The 22,554-nt window shown below is 40.5% G+C and overlaps 1 protein-coding gene across 2 annotated transcripts in view; it reads right to left on the bottom strand.

The window, feature by feature from the left end:
• Positions 1-22,554, bottom strand: part of Hmcn1 (hemicentin 1) — a 439,601-nt gene that overhangs the window by 17,025 nt on the left and 400,022 nt on the right. For both annotated transcript variants that reach the window (XM_048431021.3, XM_087906434.1), the window contains 12 exons: positions 22,172-22,342; positions 21,853-22,023; positions 19,726-19,875; positions 19,006-19,143; positions 17,833-17,954; positions 16,900-17,137; positions 11,386-11,448; positions 10,064-10,183; positions 9,459-9,593; positions 6,539-6,652; positions 5,049-5,174; positions 3,038-3,166 (listed from right to left, as the gene is read on the bottom strand). In XM_048431021.3, the coding sequence (XP_048286978.3) occupies positions 3,038-3,166; positions 5,049-5,174; positions 6,539-6,652; positions 9,459-9,593; positions 10,064-10,183; positions 11,386-11,448; positions 16,900-17,137; positions 17,833-17,954; positions 19,006-19,143; positions 19,726-19,875; positions 21,853-22,023; positions 22,172-22,342 (1,677 nt within the window). The remainder of the gene's footprint in view (positions 1-3,037; positions 3,167-5,048; positions 5,175-6,538; positions 6,653-9,458; positions 9,594-10,063; positions 10,184-11,385; positions 11,449-16,899; positions 17,138-17,832; positions 17,955-19,005; positions 19,144-19,725; positions 19,876-21,852; positions 22,024-22,171; positions 22,343-22,554) is intronic.

The following is a 22,554-nucleotide window of genomic DNA, read 5'->3' as shown; positions in this document are numbered from 1 at the left end:
CTTTCTGAATTAAACTAGTTAGGGACATGCCACAGTATTAAAACTGTTTCATCTTCCTTTGAGTAAGATGCAATAGGGATGGAATCCAAAATAGAGTAATTTATAAAGAGACAAAATTATTTAAATGTTTCTTGTATGTCCTAGTAGAATGATATGTGTATACATTAAAATTTTTTATAATGATTTATCTTATTCTTATTTTACTCATGTGTATGTGTGTGTTTCTTCCATGTGTCTGTGGGTGCTCTCTAAGGCCAGAAGAGAGTATCAGCCCTTCGAGCTGGAGTTGAGGCCCTTGATTTGGGTGCTGGGAACTGAACTTGGCTCTTAACTACTGAATTATCTCTCTAGTCTTTCCTTTGTCTCCTTTGACTAACAGATCCCTCAAATATACTTCTAGCTTTCCTGGTTGGTTGACACTCTGGGAAACACTCGTGGGCTTAGGTCTAGTTTTTATGGCTCTATAAAGATCCGTGTGCTCATTTATTTATTTTATTTTTTGTTGAATACATTTTTTTATTTTTTAAAAATTTATTTATTTTCTTAAATAAGTGAGGTTTGTCTTTCCACACCAATCGTGGACCTCGTAACTGATTCCCTACCTAATGGCAGGAGGGCCCATTTCCAAATAAAACTTACCACACACCCTGCCTCTCCTTGTCTTCCTGATACAGTTTGAGGAAAATCTAAGCGCTTTGCTCTGGCCTCTTTGTCATCTGCCCAGCTGTGCTCCAATAGCCCAGGCCTTGTGGACACCTCTGAGTGTGACCAGTGTGACCCCATCTGCAAGGCTGTGGCCTGTTTCTCTTTAGCATCTGGTCGCCCCTTCTGCCCACTCTCTAAGGCAGTGCCACTCACCCTGGCCTGCATCACTATTTCCCTGGCCCTGTTTGAATTTCTTAGGTTATTTATCATTGTCTGAACTTGTGCTCATATTTATCCTGGAAGCTCCTTTCTCCCCAGGGAAGGTAAACACCATGAGGACAGAAACCTGCTCTACAGTGTTCAGTGCTAATTTCCACAGCCAAGAACATCAGGAGGAACAAACAAAGTGCTCAGTAAACTCTTCTTGAAATAAAGAAGCAGTGGGCATTGGTGCCTGGTCAAGTTCGGTCACTGACAAAATGAGTCATATAAGGAGCTGTGCCTGGAGTGCAGAAAAGCCTGAACTCCAAAGCTGAAGGAATCGCTATTCTGTTGTCCAGGGAAGGCTGAAATTATACGTCAGGTTTGCACTCAACCATCTTCACTACTTTTCCTGCAGTCAAAGTTCCAGATGCATGGGTTCTGCCGTAACTACAAGCTGGAAGCTTTTCTGTTTCCAATTATTAATTCTTACTTAATAGTTAGGCCAAGTTCATTTTCCTCCCAGAAATTAAGGGAACGAAGGCACAGAAACACATTTTACTAAGATAAAAACTCATCATATCTTTGAAAATTTAGAAACGTTCTCCTTTTTACTTCTATGTCAACAAATGAAGTGTTTCTTTGCAGCTCATTCTGAAAGCTGAAAATTGGGGAACAAAACTAAATTCTTCAACCCATTATTACAGTGTCAGGAAAATATTAGAAAATGTTTAAAAGTAAGAGTTTGTTTTAAAACCCATTCTCAAAAGCAGAAATTAAAATGAACATTTTAAACTCTCCAGGGTAATGACCTTTCTTTCTTCCTCAATACAATGCTAGATTTGCAACTACTGATTCAAGTCCTGGACAAATAAACATTCCACTTCATACATTAGTGTAAGGGCTCTTCAAGACATTCAATTACAAGATCTAGACAGACATTATAGGTTCTATAATGTAAGCTCTAATCTCTAATCAGAAGCATAAAATGATGTGTTACACATTTCTCCTATTAATATAATAATTTCTAAAAGTGGTGCTGGCATGAGCATTTGCTACGTGCAAAGTACTATGCTAAGAGCAATATAAAAACAGACGAACTGAGATTTTATAGAGAGATTTGCTCTAAATTGTTTAATAGAAAAATGAGGCAACCAATTGCAAAAACAGATTATAAGACCCTGAAGCAAATATCAAAACACCATTAGTTTAAAGTCCATATAGTGTTTTACTTCACATAAATAATATGGTAAGGAATGATTTAATCATTCATTTTCTTGATTACACATGTACTAATTTTTAAAAAGTATGTGGTTATTGTTTGTGTGCGTGCACGCACATGCATGCATGTGTAGACACGTGAAAGACACAGAGGGGCCTCTATTCCTCTCTGCCTTGTTGCCTGAAGACTTCGAAGCTCATGGTTTTGGCTTGGCTGGCTGGCCAGTGAATTCCCAGCACTCACCTGCTTCCCTTTCCCAATACCAAGCTTATAGGCAAACAAGGCCACGTGCAGTTGATTTCTTTTCTTTCTTTGAATCCGCAAAGGGAGCTGGGGACTCAAACTCAGGTTTCCAGGCTTTCACAAGCAAGCACTTTAATCCACTGAGCCAGCTCATGGTTATCTTCTCCAGACATTTCCCAGTAAGATAGTCTTACTGCCTTACTCTATTGTCCATTAGGACTCAGATGGAAACAAACTGACTCTTGGAAGAACTGAATGAGATAGTTTTAGTTCAGGGAATGGCATACAGTGAACACAACATATTTTAGATAATTTAATAATTACTGGTTCACTTAAATTGTGTGTTCATGTCTTAATATCTTATGCCTAAACTTTCATACTACATATACATATTTCCTAACTTATAAAATGTATTTATGTCACATGCATAGAGAAGTAATAAGATAATCACGAGAATCAAGCAGCCATGGCTGTTACATTGGAAGTTCACTTTGATATATACATTACTTAGGAAGCACTCAGGAAATGTTATAATATTACTTGAAATGCCAAGATAAATTCAATTCAATGTGAAGTCTTTGAGGCAGTAACCACACTATGTTACAACTTACTTAGCCAACTTATACATCCACTAGGCATAGCAAGAGAGCATGACCATGTGTGTCTAGTAAGGTCAGGTAACCCTATCAGCATCTGTATTACTCTGGAATTGTCTTGATAACTTACCAATACAGGGTCTTCCAACTCCTTGGGACCGATAACCCCTTGGGCATGCACACCGGTAGCTGCCTCTCGTGTTCTCACATATTTGGTTATATCTGCACTGATGGGTCCCATCTTTGCACTCATTGATGTCTACAGACATGGGGGCAATAAAAAGCAACATTTCTTCTTCAAACCTCAAGTCATCATACTTAAGATTCACATTCTGCTGATGGTTAAAGTTTGCATTTCTCACTGTATCATTGAGATTGTTAAATTAGGACTCAGGACTTGGGAATCATTAAGGACTGGGTTCAACTCTCAGCACTGCCACTGTTAACCAGCTCTCCCTACCCCCTTGCTTCCTACTGTGGGAAGAGTTTTGCTCTTTGTTTTTGGTTTTGCTTCTTTTCTGTACTTCAATTTCTTTGGCCCTCTTATTTGTTCCAAAGGTCATTGTGTAGGCAGATTTGGAATCATAGAGCTACATGGCTTCTGGTCCCCAGTCCCACAGTTGCAGCTGCCAGCTGGACACCCGCCACTTCCTCTCTGAGCTGCACTGCAAAGCCAGCATGCTCCACTCTTACCCTTACCCTCTTCTTTACAGAACAGCACTGCTTTGGAGTCAACCGTGGCTGCTAGTCTCAGAGTCATCTTTAAATTATTTTTGCAGCTGGGCAGTTCTGTAATCTTCAACTGAAGCCATAGATCTCCACATTTACATGCTCACTGAGCCAGACTTCTGCTGTCGCTTCTTATTCTGGTATTTCAGTTCATGTCATTTCTAAAACCTTAGACCTAATTGTAGAGTCGCTGTTCCTAAAACTAGACACTGCTGGATGTTGTGGCATGTGATGCTTCACTTAGTTAGCTATCAGCACAACATTAGAGCTACAAAGTATTTGGAAGGTGACAGTCCAATACTTGTCCCTAGAAGTTGTTAGGTTTACAAACCTTCTTCGCACCTCAATTAGTAACAAGAGATCAGTATTCCATGTCTAGTTATTTCTTGTGAATACAGGGCCTTCTTGCCTTCCCTTTCATCACAAGTTAACAGTCTGGTCAAACTGAAATTTAAATGCCATAACTTCCATGGTGCTTTTGACAGTCTTACGTATGATCGCACGAGTGCTCTCTTGGGCACTGCTCAATTTTATTTGTATCTTTTATGGTGCTTTCATTTTACCTTGTATTGCAGAATTCTTCCACGCCTATTTTTTTTTTATAGGAGAGCAAACCAATTTTACTCTTTATTTTTATTTATTATTACATTTACTTATTCCACATGCCACCACACATGTGGAAGACAGACAACAACTTCTGAGAGTTAGTTCTCTCCTTCCACCACATGGGTCCCAGGGATTGAACCCAGGTGGTCTGGCTTGGTTACAGGAGTCTTTCCCTGCTGATCCGTCTCCCTCTCCCCTTAGTTTTTTATTAATTATTCTAGTTTTTAGTTCTACCGATTCATGTAAGCTGGTACAGAATAGATAAACAAAGAAGAAACTTAGAAGAAACAAAACTTATTTTATATTTTAAGTTGAAAATCAATGACATCTGGCGATTCTGTAAGCTGATATGGATTAGATGACAAGGAATAAAGCTGAGGTCAATAGAATTTGTGTATTTTCTTCCCCTTGATTTAATAGTTAAAGCAGTTCTAGAATTATTATATTTTAAAATAAATGTCTACAAATATATTTTTTTCTTGAGCTTTGCTGTGAAGTTCTAAGCAGATATGCTAAATTTAAAGTTAGAAATGACATGAGTTAATTCTAGTCCATGTAGAAACTAACTTTGTAAAGAATGTATGATGAATGGAAGCTCAAAATGGTTGTAAATTTGCATAATGGGCTTCCTTTCCCTCACATGCATGATGTGGGGATTCTGGAGCTCAAGCATGCCAGGCCCTAGGGGAACTGATGGAGGAGGATCTTCTTGCTAATTCAGTTTATGTCATCATCCTATTGTAGATGCCTTCCTTAACTTGTTAGTGTTAAAAAGTTCTCTGTCAGGGAAATAGCATCGCACTCACCAACGCAGGTCCCATTTTCAGCCTTGGTCATTCCATTTGGACAAAGATCAATGCACTTAAAGCCACCACGGGTGTTCTTACAGTGCTGGTCTTGTCTGCACACGTTCTGTCTACATTCGTTCACATCTTGATAAAAGAACAATGGTAATACAAATAAAGTAAATGCATGATTCCACTTCTCTGAAGGAGGAAAGGTTCCTTAGGATTTTAAGGCAATTATAAATCAATATACATGTGCATAACACAATTTCTGCACATGGTAAAAGTGATTAAGACAAACAAGGTATATTTAAATCAGAATGAGAAAGCATTGATTGACAGAGTTGGTAGACATCCGTATATATGATATAAACTTAATGTGCATATACCCATATACATGTATATATAAATTAGTGTGTACACATATATACATACATATATATTCACACACACATATATTATGTTGTAAGACTCTAGTGGTTTTATCATTCAAGCTTGGAGCATGACATCTATCAGATATCATTTGATTCTGCTTTTTGTACAAATTACAAGTACGGGCATGGCTGGTAGCTTGTATTTGAATAAGTACTAAGACACTGCATATAGATTTAGATAATTCAACACTGAAAAATTAGAGGAGTTTGGAGAGATGGATGAGTGGGTGAGGGTGCTTTATACACAAGCATAAGGATTGGGGTTTGAATTTCCAGAACCCATGTAAGAACCTGAGTGTAGCTGCATGTGTACTTATAGCCTCAGTGCTGTAGGAAGGCACAAATAGGAGAACGGTGTGAGGCCCTGTCTTCCCTGTTCCTCGAGGCCAAAGCACAGGATGCAAGAAATGTTTATGCTAACAAGCCTAGCTTCTTCTACCCAATTCTGCCTGCCGGAGGGAGGGGATTAGTTCAGAACCTTGTTTCTGTCTTTGCTATGATAATTTCACCTGCTAAGGAGGGTTCTCACAGGCGCCCTGAATCTCCTCCTATCTGTCTGTCAGGGTTCCCAGCTTGGTACCCCCTGCTGAAAGCTCCTGCCACTTGGCACCAGCGGCTCAACACCATGATCTCACACCTGGCTGAGAGGGGTTTTCGTTATTGGGGCCAAAGGGTATTTTAACCCCGGATTAAGCTAAATAAATTGGGCATTCTCCTCTTGAGGATGACTTGAACTCTGTATGTGTGTGTGCGCGTCTGTGTTTTAACCCCTGGGACAATATTGAACTCGTGGGAGGTATGGAGTCGCGGTCCATACTTGGTTGGGCGGTGATGCAGACCCCATGGCATGGAACGACAGCCACAGATGGCTGGGGCTTGCAGGCAGCCTGGTCTAGCTGAAAAACAGTGAACTCCAGTTTCAGTGAGAGATGCTGTCTCAAAGGAATAAGGTGGAGAGTGATAGGCCAGGTCACTGATGTCCTCTGGACTCTGCACATGTGCACACAGATGTGCACACTCTCTCTCTCACAGAGTTACACCATTATCATCACTGTGAATTCAAAGTCAGACTCTTACCAATGCATTTTCTGCCTTTGAGTTGATAGCCAGCTTCACATCCACAATGGAAGCTTCCTATGACATTGAAGCAGCGCTGGTGACAGGGGCTGGATTCCTGACATTCATTAATATCTGTCAAACACAACCAAACTTTCAGTATGCATTGTTAGAAAAGCTGAGTAAATCCATCCCAAACATTTAATCCTTTACTTATCTTGATGATGATCATGCTCAAGACCTCAGACTAACCTGATAGAGGGAGTCTTGAGGCCTCTGCTACACAGCTAATGCAATCAGCTGCTGGAAAGGGCGTTCTTCCTCCAATACTTCTAAACATAGCTATTCACTAATGGTTCAGAACTCTGTTGGCTAAATTCTGGCCTGCTTTAAGTATTTTACCATGTGGTCTCCACCTCTGTTTCTAGGAAGTTTTAGCTCTGGAATTTTGCTGAAAGACTGGGGTAAAGATGGAAGACAACAAAACAAAGCAAACTAATACAGCTGCAGGGCCATATGCAAGCGGCCTCCTTTCCCTGACCTGACTGCTACTCTCCTGACCGAGTCTGTCACACGGTGTCTGACTTAGCAGCTTCAGCAACTCTTTCCCTGGCTTCAGTCATTGCCAAACGAATCCCAACATGACCTGGCTCACAGTGTAAAGAGGAGAATGCAAGGCTGCTGTGCCTGTCAGCACTTTGTACCCTCCCTTCCTCAGTCCCAGTAGAAGAGAGAGAGAGATCCCCCTTTCCTAAGGAAATCTTTCTGAGTTTTGCCCCTCTGAAGTCCACCTTCCCTTCTCATCAGCATGGGGATTATAGCCCATCAGTTGGTCACTCCTCTTGTGTAGGTTTGAAGTCCTATCTTTCTCTTTGCCTCTAGACATAGTCAAGTCTCTTTGTGGTTACACAGCCTCTCTGCTAGGTCACATATATCTCAATTCCTTTCTCTTCTCTGTTGTTCTAAACAAATCTAGAAGAGAAATAGGCTTTTTACTCTAAAAATTAAAACTGTCAGTATCCCTCATTTGAGATCCTCTAATTTAGTTCTTGAAGGGCACAGCGTGTGAACTTATATAAACAATATATATATATAAACAAATGCTTGAGGACACTTTTCTTGATGTATTTCCCCTTTTCCTCGTCTTCTTTTGCATGCCCCATCTCTCTTCCTATTTTTTTTTGCTATCAAAAGCAAATGCCATTAACAGAAATAAATAATATATTTCTTCTATGTGCATACCTATACCTCTACTTTTTTCTGTAGTTATTCTTTGTTTTCTAATCACATTATTTTATACAAGTTATACATAATTTTTTATAGCCTGGTTTTCCCATTCCTGCACAATAGCTGATGGGGTAGAGGAGTCACCTCTCTCCTTTTCCTGCTTTGTAGTTTAGGATCTACTCTTTTGTGTCTGCACAATTGCTGGTAATTGCCGAAACCTTGAATCAACCATGGTGTCTTTCAGTAGGTGAAAAATAAAGTGCGAAATATTCATACAGTAGTATGTTCCTTGGCCCTAAAAGAAATGTATTGTGAAGCCATGCAAAGAGCCTTGAAGGACCTTAATTACTAAGCAAAAGAAGAGGAGCCCGTCTCATGGCTATATACTGAAGAATTCCAACAATATAATAGTCTAGACTAGGAAACACTATGGAAGCAGTAAATAAATCAGGGTTGGAGAGACAGAGATGGACACATGAGTTTCAGAGGGCTGGAGAGGGAGAGATGGATACATGGGACTCAGAGGGTTTTGGGGATCATGAAACTACTATACCAGCATAAATTTGTGCAAACACACAGAATGTCCAACACTGAAGGTGAGCGATCATGCAAAGTGTGAACTCTGAGTGGTGGTGACTCAATGCAGTTCATCAAAATGAAACAAACACAATGTGGTGTGGAAGGAAGCTTATAGTGGAGAGGAGACACATAGCGAAGAGGGTGTTAGGAAATATGTGATACTCTACTGTCTGAGAGTCAAAAAAGATTTTAATTTTTAACTATGCTTATGAGTGTACAACTAACTGTATGTGGGTACATGAATGTGAGTGCTCGCGGAGGGCAGTGCTCTGCTGCCCCTGGGGCTGGAGCTCCAGGAGGTTGTGAGCTGCCCTACATTGTGCTGGAAACCAAACTCACATCTTCTGAAAAAGCATTAGGTGCTTTCAACAGTTGAACCATCTCTCCATTCCTTCTGCTAAATCTTGATTTAAAAATAAAATCCCTATTAAAATAATAAAATAACGAGCATCCTGGTCTACACTGAGTCTTCTGCAGTGGGGTGCAGTGGAACAGACACTATTAGGTTGTATTGAATGATCTGTTCTCCTAAATGGTATTAAGCAAAGGATATTCCAAACTACTGTGCTACAAACACTATAAACAGTTATGAACCATAGCTCCATAGGAACTTGTCAAGCAACTCCACTTTCAAGACATCCAAGTTGTAGCTGTCTGTATTTAACTTCTGAGAGAGCGGAGTCCCATTAGCTCTACGGGTTCCAGTTCATTCCCCTTTATATGACATTTGTTCCTTTAAAAGATTCAGAAAGTCTAAAGCTCAAGATTGGAAGGCTGGCTCAAAAGACAAAGGGGTTGCCATAAACATGAGGACTGGAATTTGAATCTCCAGCACTCATATGAAAGCCAGGCGGGTGTGGCAGTTTACAATTAATTCCAGTGCTATCTGGCTAGATAGACCAACTAAATTAGAGAGCTCAAGTTCAGTGAGAGACTTTGCCTGAGTACATAATGTGTTGTGCAATTGAGGAAGACACCCAAGGCTAACCACTGGGCTCCACACAGATGGGTATACATGTGCACAGCCAACTGTACACTCACATATATGTAAGTACACATGCACATAGCACATACAGACATATACATAGCAATACACACACACACACACACACACACACACACACACACATTATACCTTGACAACTTAGCCCATCAGAAGTTCTTCGGAAGCCTGTTCCACAATGGACCACACAGCGATAGGATCCAATGGTGTTGTCACAGTCCTGACCAGCATGACAGGTATGTCCACCCAAAGCACACTCATCAATGTCTACAACAGAAGGAGCCATGACATTGAGGTGAGTTGAAAAACAAGCAACTTAAGAACTTGTTGCGATGCAGGGATTAGAAACCACAAAGCATTTGAAAATATCAAAGAATAAGGAAGACTGAATGTTTTGGTTGAGTCATTTGAAGTGAGTTAGAAAGTTAATAAATTCATAGCAGCATGCTGTGATCTACTAGAAAGCCGGTCACTAGATCAGACTACTTATAAATTAGGTGACTTTTAACAAGTTAGTTGCTCTCTCTGAGATCTTCAGTGAGCTATGCCAGGCATCCCTAATTTCTGGGTGTCCTTATAAAAGAAATGGCTGGCCAGTATTCTCTTTCTTACTTTCTCCGTGCAATGAGGACTGTTTGCAAAGCTGTGGGCAGGGGAAACTGGTCGATGACTGGCCTACCATGTTTTTCCTAGGTAAGGGTGTCTTGGTCATTGGATTTATTTAGTTCTGAGACTACCTTGACAGGTTCTTCCATCTGCAGCTATCGTGAGACCTTTGGGGCAGGAGCAGTAATAGGCTCCCATGGCATTGTGGCAGGTATGGGAGCAGGGATTCCCAGCTGCGCATTCATCTTCATCTAAAAGAGAAAACAAAAAGGACCATCAGTGTGCAAAACTTCTGCTTCCAAGGAGCTGTTCAAGTCCACGAAAATGATCATGTTTAGATACCTAGGAACTGGATCAAATATAACAGAGAACACTTTAAGTGACACAGGATGGAATTGTTATAGAGAAATTAACTTGAAGTCTCAAAGTGATTGCTGATAGTGAATACATATTCAGATTTTATTCTAAAAGTGATAGTTAAAATATATTTATTTTTGCTGCAATCTAAAGGCTCCTTAGCAGTTGCAACTCATTCTCCAAAGCATTCTTCAAAGATGGAATTTTTAGGAAACTACTCTAATTTGCATGACAAATCTGGAGAACAGAGGTTAAGTGAACGCTCCCAGCCAATCAGGCCAGAGCGGAGACCTGAATGCAGTCTGAACCCTACGTCTTCCAGCCCACTATGTGATGCTGGTCATGCGCAAGAGCAGCACATGAGATCCTCAGCCATTCACTAAACTGTGACTCCCTGTGAAGAAGTCTCTTGCAAGGGTACCTGTGGGACAAAGCTGCTTTCGCGGTTCCTGTGGGCCTACTATTCCATCCTACCCACGACGGAGCAGTTCTATGGTTAGAAGAATTTGTGTTGGATCACTGAGAGTTCACATTCATTAAGTCGCTGGATGGAGATTAATTTTCTCTGCTCACTTCACTTTGTACTTGCTGACCACCTCTGATATGCTAGACTCTGACCAAATTGAAGGCACACGGGCTTTGTCAGTGCACTTAACTTCAAGTATAGTCTGCCATTTGCTAATAGGCAATCTTCAGGAGTTTATTTAACTTCTCTACATCTCCACTCTTTAGTTATCAAGTGGAACATTCCTAGGCAGCTGTGATGATTAAGTACCTAGGAAAATGGCAGCAGCAGCTGATTAAAAGGTAATTTTTAGCTGAGCCAGAGAGATGAATCAGCAGGTAAAGGAGCCTGATGACTGAAGCTTGAGCCCTTGAAATCACATAGTGGAGAGCGACATCTGTCTCTTACAAATTTTCCTCTGGCTTTTTTATGAGCTACGCTACTGCCATGAGCCACGGTATTGCCATGAGCCACGACCCTGTCATGAGTCACTGCATGCCTCCTTTCACACAAAATAAACAAATGTAAGGGAAAGATACCTGTTGCTGACACTATATGAAATGAAAATATTTTATTCACTCCTGTACTCACCAGTACAAAAGGGTCCCAGTGAGTCTAAGGTGAAGCCAGAGGGGCACTGGTTACTGCGTTCTCCTGCCAAAGCAAGAAAAACACAATGAACTAGTCTGTTAGAACACTGGTACCCACTCCCAGTATCACCTTCCCTGGAAAGATACGTTGAAGAAGAAACAATGAAAAAAAAAAAAAAAAACGACAGTGTTGGAAACAAACAAGAATGGAGAACTTCATGCTTTTTCAACCAAGAGTTAAATGAACTAGTCCAGAGGTTGTTGGCAAGCTGACACTGAACACATATTTTCTGTTTAAGTTGTGAACAGGAATAAAAAGAAAACAAAATAAGTTATTCTGTAATAGCTAAAGAGAATCCAAGATAACTGTGTGTGCCAGGCACAGCAACAGGTGCATCCTGCTGTCCCGACCACTGGTGCACTTTCACGAAGAGGAAAGATACTGTTTCAGACGTTTGCTCGGGCAAACAACAGAAATGCTTTGCCTTAGTGGAAAATCAACATTCTAGGCAGGAACCCCCATTTTTTGGGGTTATCCCTTTGCAGTATTGAGACTCTTGGCTGAAATTCTTGCGTGAGACTGTTTTCCTGTTCTGAGCAGTTGAAGCCAGGCCAATGGGCAGGTTGAGCTAGAACAAATTGAAAATGATGTCAGGAAAAAGGTCACTGAAAGAATCTTTTTCCTGAGAGCACTCAAAGCATGGGCGAGAGAGTGGGAATGAGGGGGGTAGAGCAAAAGCAGCCGAAGCATGTAGTACATGATAGCTTGAGGGGTTTGCGGCCCTTTGGTGTGGAATAATCTTTTTGTACACTGTGAATATGTGTCACTCTGGTTGGTTTAATAAAAAGCTGAATGACCAACAGCTAGACAGGATTTTGGGGATAGAGAGGATGCTAGGAAGAAGGGAGCCATGAGGAGACATGGAGAAAGCATGGTATGTAGGAGATGAGGTAACAAGCCGCGAGCCATGTGGCAGTATGTAAGTTACAGCAATGGGTTAATTTAAGTTATAAGAGCTAGTTAGAAACAAGCCTAAGCTATTGATTAAGCTTTCATAAGTCTCCATGTGGTTATTTGGGAGCAGGCTGGCAGACAGAAAGATCCACCTACAATCCTTTAATACAGGTCCTCATGTTGTGGTGACCCACAGCCATAAAATTATTTCATTATTACTTCTTAACTCTAATTTTGCTACTATTACAAATTGTAATGTAAATATTTATGCTTTCCAATGATCTTAGGTGACCCCTGCAAAAGGGTCATTTGACCCCCAAAGAGGTCCAACCCACATGTTGGGAACCACTGGCTTAAAGGCTACTATCTGCTTCATTTCATTCAAACCTGACATCCTTACTGTCGTTGTGATACCTGTTTCAGAAGAGGCGCCTGAGAGCAACGGTTTATAAGTGGCTTAAGAGCAGAAGCTCGTGTGGGCAGCCTTAAGAAGCAAGCCCTTTCGACTTTAAACTTCCGAATTGGTTATTTAGACTTATGTTCAGTTATTCATCTGTTCCTGCATTCTTTAAACTTAATCAGTATGTGTGTAGGACACATTGTTGGTGATGTACTTGTGAAAGAAAAGTCATGCCCTAGAAACAGAATTCATTACTCTCATAAAGAGGTTTTGCATTTTTGGCTGTAATTGGGAAAGGTATTTTTTCATTAGGCAGCATTTGGGGGATGTTACAGGAGGAGATTCCTTGTATGCTATCATGACAAATTATTAAAATTTCGTGCATGGAGCTGGGTGTGGTGGTGCATGCCTGTAATCCTAGCATCTGAAAGGGGAAGGAAGGAAGATGGTGTGTTTAAGGTAAGTCCAGGCTGTGACAGGGAGCAGGGAAAGTTTTAAAAAGAAAAACCCAATGAGTGGGGAAGGTCCAGGCCCAGGTTTCAACAATTCCGCAATGTGTAGGAAAGTCCCAAGCATTTGTTGCTCTGAAAAACTTTGGTGTAAGTAGGAGGCTGCAATGATAGAAACTTTAGTGATAATTACATATTAAACATTTTCACGATTTAACTATATAATGGATTTTCTAGAATTCAGCTGTCATATAAATTTGTATTTTATTTGCCTTCATTTTACTCAGAATGTAACAAATAATTCTTTAAAGTTACCTCCTCCCCCCACAAAAAACACAGTGGGATTTTATAGGTCAGGTTAGGCATATGGCTAGTTTTCTTTATCTAAAGATTCTTATATTAAATCAAGATATTTTATTATGAATTATTTTTCCTTGTTCATTCTTTTCTTTCCATGTGTATGTGGAGTGTATATGTGTTTGCACACCATGTGTGTGAGTATACTTGTCTGTGCCTGATTGTGTGGAATCCAGATGTTGATGTTATGATGTCGTTCCTTAACCTCTGCTTACCCACCTTGCTTTTTTGAGACAAAGTCTCTCTCTCTCTCTCTCTCTCTCTCTCTCTCTCTCTCTCTCTCTCACTGATTCCCAAACTTGCCATTTTTACTACATTATTTGGCCAGGAAGCCTCCAGGATCCTTTTGTCTCTTCTGTGCTGGGGATACAGGCATGCATCTGTGTGTGTGGCTTTTAAGTGGGGTCCTTTTACTTGCATAGAAAACATTCTATCCACTGAGATGTCTCCCTAGCCCAGCTTGGATCTTCAGGTTATTAGACTCGGTGGCAAGTACCATAATCCACTGAGCCATCTCATCAGCAACCATTCTTCATTACATTACAGTAGATGTAAATTATTTTGGATTATAGCTGTGATTTTAATCTGAATATGGGAGAAGACAACAAAGTATTTGTTTATGGTTCTAACAGTGGATTCTAATAGTAGAAAATTTTGAAGTCTGTCGTAAAATTTCCTATAACTTTATCAGTGGGAACAAACAATTTCAGTTTATTGACACCTAGTGTTTTTCCTTCTTCCCATTTTAACTAATCCATACTAAATGTGTTAACTATGAAAATATTGACCAATAATTGTCAAGCTTTATAAATAAAAAAATCATTTGGCAAACTTATTAAAAATGTAGATTCTGGATTGATGAAATGACTCATGGGATAAAGGTGCTCGCTGCCAAGGTTGCAGACCCGAGCTTGGTAGCCGGGGATGATGGTACAAAGATGCTCACGTGGCTTTAGGCTTAACATTTAACACTGGAATCTAACTGTGGAAGTCTACATGGTGGGAGGAGAGAAATGACTCCTGATAATTTCCTCTGACCTCTCCATGTGTGAAGTGACATTGGTGCTCTCTCTCTCTCTCTCTCTCTCTCTCTCTCTCTCTCTCACACACACACACACACACACACACACACACACACACAGTAGATCCTTTGGTCTGCTATAATAATTGTCAAGGAAAAGACAAATATATTTGTTCTTGATAGTATGACTATTGCCACACAATCACCCAGGGGTGGAAAATGCAGGCTTTATTACAGTGCACACTGCTTTTCAATCATTATTATACCATAAATGTTGTCTTCACTCGTGTAAACTTACAACAGTATCTAGAACATGACCGACACCCAACAGCTCTTAGAAAAAAATGAATTAACTATTTCTTGAAAATTATTTCAATGATTCTTTAAGAGATTATTAAACATGTGTCATATTTTCATATCATGTCCGACTTCTACAATGTTTATTTGTTAATTCTTCTATCACAAAGAACACTAGGTGAAAACTATAGGGTAGTAATGTTGAGCCATTTCTGTGATTTTGTTAGGACAGACTTAGAGCATCAACATTTGTTAAAGAACCAACCATGCAAGCTTGCCCCCTAGTGGTTACTGAGAAACTGCAGGTACACGGCTTGAAATTCATAGAGCAACTCTTTCAAAAGTAACTCATGTATCATAGAATTACACATGCAAGGCCTGCAATGGAATTTTATTGCATTTAAATGTGTTTGCCTATATTCTGGGACTCAGATTGTTTAGTAACAATCTCAGATGGTGCAAAGATGTTCATGTGGTTTTAGGCTTAACATTTAACATTTAAGCCTAACATGTAAGAAGTATATGTGGCTATTTCAGCCAACACTTTGGCTTCTCTGAGGCAGTCCAACACTTTGGCAGGGCAACATGATTTATTCGTCTACAAAGTTTGTGATCAAGATCTTTGCAATCCGTCACAAGCACAGGTGCTATAGGACAACCACTGCGGAAAGCTCCTCAGACATTGTGGGAACGGCTGAGGGAACGAAGAGAGGAATAAACAGCATTTGTCGCCTGCCACTATATCGTGCAGCAGAGGAGAGCTGAAAACTCACACGGAATGTAAAACATAGTAAACATTTTACCTGGGTATGAAGATAGCTTTATACTGAAAAAGAACAAAGACGTTACCAAAAAAAAAAAAAAAAAATCAATAACAAACCCTCAAAATGCCACGGACTCTGAAACTGACAGCTGCGGTGGTGTGGAAGGCTGAGAAGGAACCCTGGGGACCAGACACTCCAAACAAGCCCACAGCACAGCACAGAGCGCACATGGCTTCAGGGTATGGGGCTGTCTACAGAAAATGGAAAGCCGTTCAGAAGTGATGTGTTACATGGCAGTTTCCAGGAATGAGAGATGATAGTATTGTAACTATTCTCCACAGTTTTTGGAAGCTGCATTTACCTAAGGTGACTGTGTTTTGTTTTGTTTGTTTGTTTTCCTGCAAAAATGTCACTATGGTGCCCTTTTCTCTTAGGAGTCAGGTGTGGGCGATAAATTTTATGGCCACATCGATTAAGTCCTAAGTGGCTGTTAAGACATGTCGGTATGAATTCTTTTATTTTTCCCATTTTTCTCTGCATTGTATCACTGCTTGATCCACGCCTTCCCGAGCGACAACATTAATGTTTTCAATAAAGAGAATAAAGCGCTTAAAAGAAAGCGGCTTTGAGAATCTGCTCACTAGCTTAAGCTGTGACATACTTTACATACTATTTCAGAGATTTTGAAAATTCAGTGATAAATACATTATTCAAAAATGGACTTTATTATCTAAAGAAAAAACATTCAGGTGGTGAATGTATATTTTAATCCTCTCCAAGAATATGGATTAGAACAGCAATCCTGCCAGGTGTTATGATGAAGCATCTAAGGAAACTAAATGCAACTAAACAATCTTTACACAGGAGGGCTGACCTACAACAAAAACAAAGAATGGAGTACACAAGGAAAACCTAACTCTAGCACGTTAGGTCTGGGCCTTCCTAGTACTGTTTTGAACGGCTTCAAGGCAGCTGACTTCATCCTTTTTACAAGAACAAGATAGGGGGCTGGAAAGATTGCTCAGCAGTTAAGAGCACTGACTGCTCTCCCAGAGGACCTGGGTTCAATTCCCAGCACCCACATGGCATCTCACACCTGTCTATAACTCCAGTTCTCGCGAACCTGGCACCCATGGCAAAACACCAAATGCACACAAAAAACAATTAATTAATTAATTAAATAATTAGTACAAGGAAAATCAGAAAAGAAAGAAAGAAAAGAAAAAAAAAGATGGCAGCACAGATATTTGGATCTTTCTTTAATCATATTACCTTTGGAAATGGAAGCATGGATTTTAAAACCCAATGTCTCTTCTAGTTGGTTGTAGTTAGACTCCACAGAAGATGCATGAAGTGTTTCTACTAAGAAAGGCATCTTCCCCCAGGCCTGATCGTAGAAAATGGTGTGGTTCCATGTGTAGGGGACACTGACGCCATCGATGGTGAAGAGCCGGGTTGAGTAGGCGTAGAGCTGCCCGGGTCCTGTTTGAATGTAGTCCTCGGTGTAATCCTAAGGAAAAGGACTTGGGGGTCAACACGGCACCTGGCGTTTTTCCTAGGGCACTGTGAAGAGTGCCCGTAGGGAGATGGAAAGCCTTGGAGATTAACAGTGGAATTTTGAGTAGAGCTGCAACAGCACAGTAGTGTTCTGGAAGTAATTCCTAGGTTGACTCTTTTCATTACAACCAGATTTGTAATTTACTGTCACAATTTGTGGTTTAACAAGATGCTGAAGTTGTAGGTCACGAACAAAGCAAGTTGTCTGAGGGGCTATTTTCTCCACTCGGGAAGCTCACAAAGCCTTTTCCATTTCTTTCAAGTTGAAGTTTTGTTTTTGAAATTTAATTATAATGACATCATTTCCCCTTCCCTTTCTCTCCCTCTTTATTGATAGTACACAAAAACCTATTATAGGAATCTATTCTCTTTTTCAGAAGAAAACTCAACAAGTGGCTTAGATCAGCACAGCAGCTATCCTGGCTCTGATGTACTAGGTAATAAAAACACTCAGAGAGATTTAAAAGCTGAGCCCCTGGAGATTTTTAAGCAAAGACCAGATGGTTATTTACAACCTTGCCGGAGCAGTGATTTATCTGCAGAGCACACAGTAAGAACCGAAGACCGCTGTGCTCTGCCCATAGGACTTTCGTTTGGCCTCCTCCTCATTGTTACACTGATAACCATGGCAATCTTGGAACAAGTTACCTTCATACTGACTTCAGCAGGTGACGGAAGCTGCAGGACATAGCCACTCACGATGACATCAAGCAGCAAAGCGCCGTCAGAATCCAAGCCCCGCGCCACGTGTGTCATCCGCAAGACCTCTCCTGGGAATGGCATTGCATTCATTTCCACAGCAATCATAATAACAGTTATTATTATTATTATTCTATATATGGTTCGTGGAAGCATAGAGAAGAGTGATCTAATATACTAGTGTTATTTCAAATGTGAATCAATATGTAAGAGAACTAACTTGGCACAAAGATTCCCTGTTAAAAAGTCAGCCTTACTGAATTGTCTTCCAAAATTCCTTCTATGTGGCAAAAGCATAACTTTTAATTACTCAGAAGATTCCCTATTTTAGACTCAAGCAATAACCAAGCATCTCTACAAAATCCCTGCTGATGATAGGGGCCAGGCAACTTCACCAGGGACCAGCAATGCCCACAGGCCCAGCTACAGGGTTCTGCTTTCGCCAGAGTTTCAGCATCTTATGGGGGTGGATATCAAATGGTCCACCTGTCTCTGCTGACTAAACACTGCTTAAGGAGAGGCCTCCTCCCTCACCGTTCCTCCTCAGAGGTCAATCCCACTGAGACAGGCCCACTCCAAGGAGGCTGAAACAGAACTTGGCATGACTCTTTGCAAATACAGGAAGGGTCCCAAAGGGCTAACGCACAGCGATTAGGACAAAAGCGGAGCAGAAAGCAGGAGTGTGTTCAGCATTGTTTCCATCTGTCAGGTAGAGAATCACCATAAATGAGTTGATTCGTAGTGAGAGACAAGGCTCTAACTCACAAAAAAAATGATTTTCCTTCGTTATTCATGCTTTAAATCCTCTCTAAGGTTTAAAGACAACAGGCACAGAGAGGAAGAAAAAGAAGGCATTGGGTCATAGAATTACTGTTCTTGATAACCGTGCCTTACAGACTTTGTAGTAGCATCCACAGACAGAAAACCATAAATCTGCTTTCTTCCATTACTCATGTAATGTGCACCAAAATCTTTTCATAACTTTACATGAGAGCATGCACCATGTTTTTCTTAGTCGCCCACCTTTACAATGATCTATCTATATCTATATCTAACACATATATCTATATCTATGTCTGTCTGTCTATATGTAGTAGAATAGTATGTTCAGCTGACACTAACCAGTTGCAAATTCCACTTGGGTCTCTCGTTTGAACACTGCATTAGTGAGGGTAAAACCATTGACTGCTTCTCCTATTTCTTTTGCTGTTGTCCAGTATATGGGATTTAAGATAGAAATGATCTTTCTCATTGCTGAACCTTAAAGAAAAAGATAAACGGGGTTACAGAGCAAAATTTAACAGTCAATTATTATCTTAGTATATTATTCCCAAGGGTGGATGCCAAAGTTGACTAATGTATGGTCAATGCGTCCTTGGGTATCTTTTCCATTAGCATATACTAGCTGTACAAAATACTGGATTCACTAAAACATTTTTATACAGGTACTAATGCACTTTGATCCTCTCCCTAGCCGGGTCCTTTCTCTTTGGGATAAGGACAAACGATGTATTATATCAATGCCTTAAGATTTCATCTTTTGGAATCTTTAGGTAAAAGAAGGAAGATAAAGAATAAAGCATGTTTTAAAAGAAATTTATGAAGGCAGATATGATGGCTCAGTGGATCAAGGTGCTTACTGCTAAGTTTGATGACCGGAGTTCAATTTCTGGTACCCATGTGGTGGGAAGAGAGAACTGATTCATCCCATAAGCTGCCCTGTCATCTCCATATACACACCATGGTACACACATGAATGTACACACAAATAAACAACAATTAAGTATTTAATTAAATGTAATAAATAAGTTTATTCAAACTTCAATAAATAAAACTACTCACCAAGACTTCGAGGTACATTGGTAATCTTGGCCTGGATTATTCTTGTATCAGAATTGGGGCTATCTGTTATTGTGGCATCAAGGAATGCGATTCCAAACTCAACATCATTAATATTCCCAATAACACTCCCTCTGGCTCGCTGGGGTCCACCTATTGGGGAAGGAAAAAAATTCCTGGATAAGGAATCAATTCCATCAACATTCCATGAGGGAAAGGGAAGCCAGCCCTCAGAGATGCTACAAATCTTTCCTCAGACATCAAAAGAGTCCTAGGGCATCCAAATTTGAAAGCCAAATTAATAGGCTTTTAAAACATTCCACTTTCACATAACACCCATTATCCCCATAAATCTCGTATCCTTCCGATCTGTGAACATCACAGTACTGTTTCCTAAGCCAAAGAATACAGTATGTCCATTCTCACAGTCCAAATAAAGCATGTGTTTGTTGATGGTGATGAAACCATGACTACAGTGAGTTTACAGAGAAAGTCACATGTGGCAGTAAACACTTCATATGCATTAACTCCTTTGATTCTATCAACGGTACTAAGAGGAAACTTTAAACAGACACAGTTTGCCGACTGGTCAAACAAAGTTCAGAGAAATAATGTAGCACTACCATCATTTCAGGTCTAGAGAGAGGACTGAATACATTATCTTTTTGCCTTCAAAATGTGCTTTGGAAATTAATAACTTAAAATTGTTTGTTTATTGTGGATAATGCATTGTTTTAAAATATGTATACATTAAGGGGACAGATGAAATAACTAATTAGCATATTTGTCACTTCTTATACCTACTGTTTTTGTAGGGACAATACTTAAAATCTGTTCTGTTAAAATTGCACAAAAATCCTGTGCGATTATGGAGGATGTAGAAAAACAACATGGAAGTAGACACAGTAGGACAGAGGTCTCCAGGGGCAAAGGGTGAGGGGAGAGGCTTGGAGACAAACTGGTCAAGGCTACAAAGTTATGGAGGTGGAAGAAATTAAACATATTGTCTGTAGAACTAGTCATTATTGCTAATAATATAAATCCATGTTCTATCTATTATTTCCTTCTTTAGAACAAGGAAGATCTCACCAACAAAATACCATCTAATCTTTGTTGCAGGTCACTGTCTGAATAACGTGGTATACTGTCCAATCTAGATCAGGATGTGCACACATGCACATGCACAATACCTGTATGTATGCATGTATGCATGTAAGCATTAGTTCCTTTGGAGATGGGGGGTCTTAGCAATCTTGACCTATAGCTAATGCATTCATTATTGTATTTGTCTACCTGACGATAATTAATGTGGGAGAAATTTGAGAAATATAATTTTGACAGCATTGTAAAATTCATATAAAAACAATTTGATTAAAGAATAAATATGAAAAGTCCCCTTTTCCTTGGTCCTAAGCAGGAGAATGAAGGAGCTGGTGGGCAGGATTGCAAATCATTCAATCTGAATGATTACTGACAGGTGTGGCTTTTATTTTAATTGAGGAGCTTGAGTCCCAGCCCTGAACAGATATTTCCTCAATCTGGCTACCTGGCTGGGTTCCTTGATATCTTGTTAGATTCTGTGACTCAAGCTGTCTGTCTATCTGGACAATGAAACACGTCAACTGAAGCCAGAACTGTTCTCTTGCTTCAGGAAGGAGTCTCAAAACTCCCCCATGACCATTGCTGCAGAGGGCATGTTTGCTGTGTAGTTGAGTGATTGATACTTGGTCTTTCATTTTGTCTACTTACATGTAAAAAAATCACTCAGCCTAAATCGTTCTTACCCTGCAAATGGGGCCTTCTTGATTTTCAGGGACATTTTATTTCTGAGGAAAACTTTAAAGCTTTATTGTAAGGTCCAGTAGTATCTTCCTGTCAGCCATATGTAGCTGCCAATCTTTAGAAACACGTACTCCGACACAAAGAAGCCACAACGGAGCAGACAAAGGTCAAAATCCAGCTGTCAGCACTGTTACAGGGGGCACAGACTTTTATAACTTTTTATAGCTCTCCCTTCCAGAGCTGGCACTGTTTCATTTATTGTGCGGTCCAAATGGTACCTTTTTCTGATTTGCATGAACACGCTACACTTGTGCTAGCCATGGTCCTGCCAAAGCACAGCTCACGTACCTGGACATGCCTGCGTATTGCATCTGGATACCTGAGTGGCATCTCCAGGACAGGAACGGCCACTTTTGGATGGCACTGGATTGTCACATAGCCGCTTCCGCATCCTTTCACCTCCTCCGCAAGAGACAGAACAGTGGCTCCAACTCTGCCATGTTCCCCAACTTCCATCTACTGTGAACAAGAATGGAAGGACCAATAGTAAGGAATCAGTTTTAAAATCTTCACTTGGGACATTCCTGATATGCCAGCGACTGGGTGACAACAAGGATCACTAAGCGAAAGGTTTGCTCATCCCACAGACTGGAATTAAGAAGCTCACCAGGACACATGTCAGTGTTGCACCTCTGGATCTGGGTATCTGCCCCCCCACAGGCTCTTCCTCCATTGGAGGGACGTGGGTTGTCACACGTGCGGTACCTTCGCATCTGCCCTCCATTGCAAGTTCGGCTGCATGTACCCCAGCCACTCCATGGGCTCCAGTTACCATGAGCTGCAACATGTAGTAATTTGACATGAAACAGAGCTCGAAAGCTGAGAAGTAAAAGAAACCATGACATTCATCCCCAAATCAAGGAAAACCCTTCGAGAAATAAACAGAAATTCAAATCAATAAATAGATATCTTTCCAAAACAGGTGACTTAGGTGACGCTTTGAATGGAGACAGAGGAGCTATTCTAATGAGGATGAGATTCCCTTCATCC

The sequence above is a fragment of the Myodes glareolus genome, chromosome 5 (genome assembly GCF_982192425.1).
Source record: "Myodes glareolus chromosome 5, mMyoGla1.1, whole genome shotgun sequence".
NCBI lineage: Eukaryota > Metazoa > Chordata > Mammalia > Rodentia > Cricetidae > Myodes > Myodes glareolus.
Note: the sequence above shows the minus strand (reverse complement) of the source record. Positions and strands in the feature narration are given on the sequence as shown.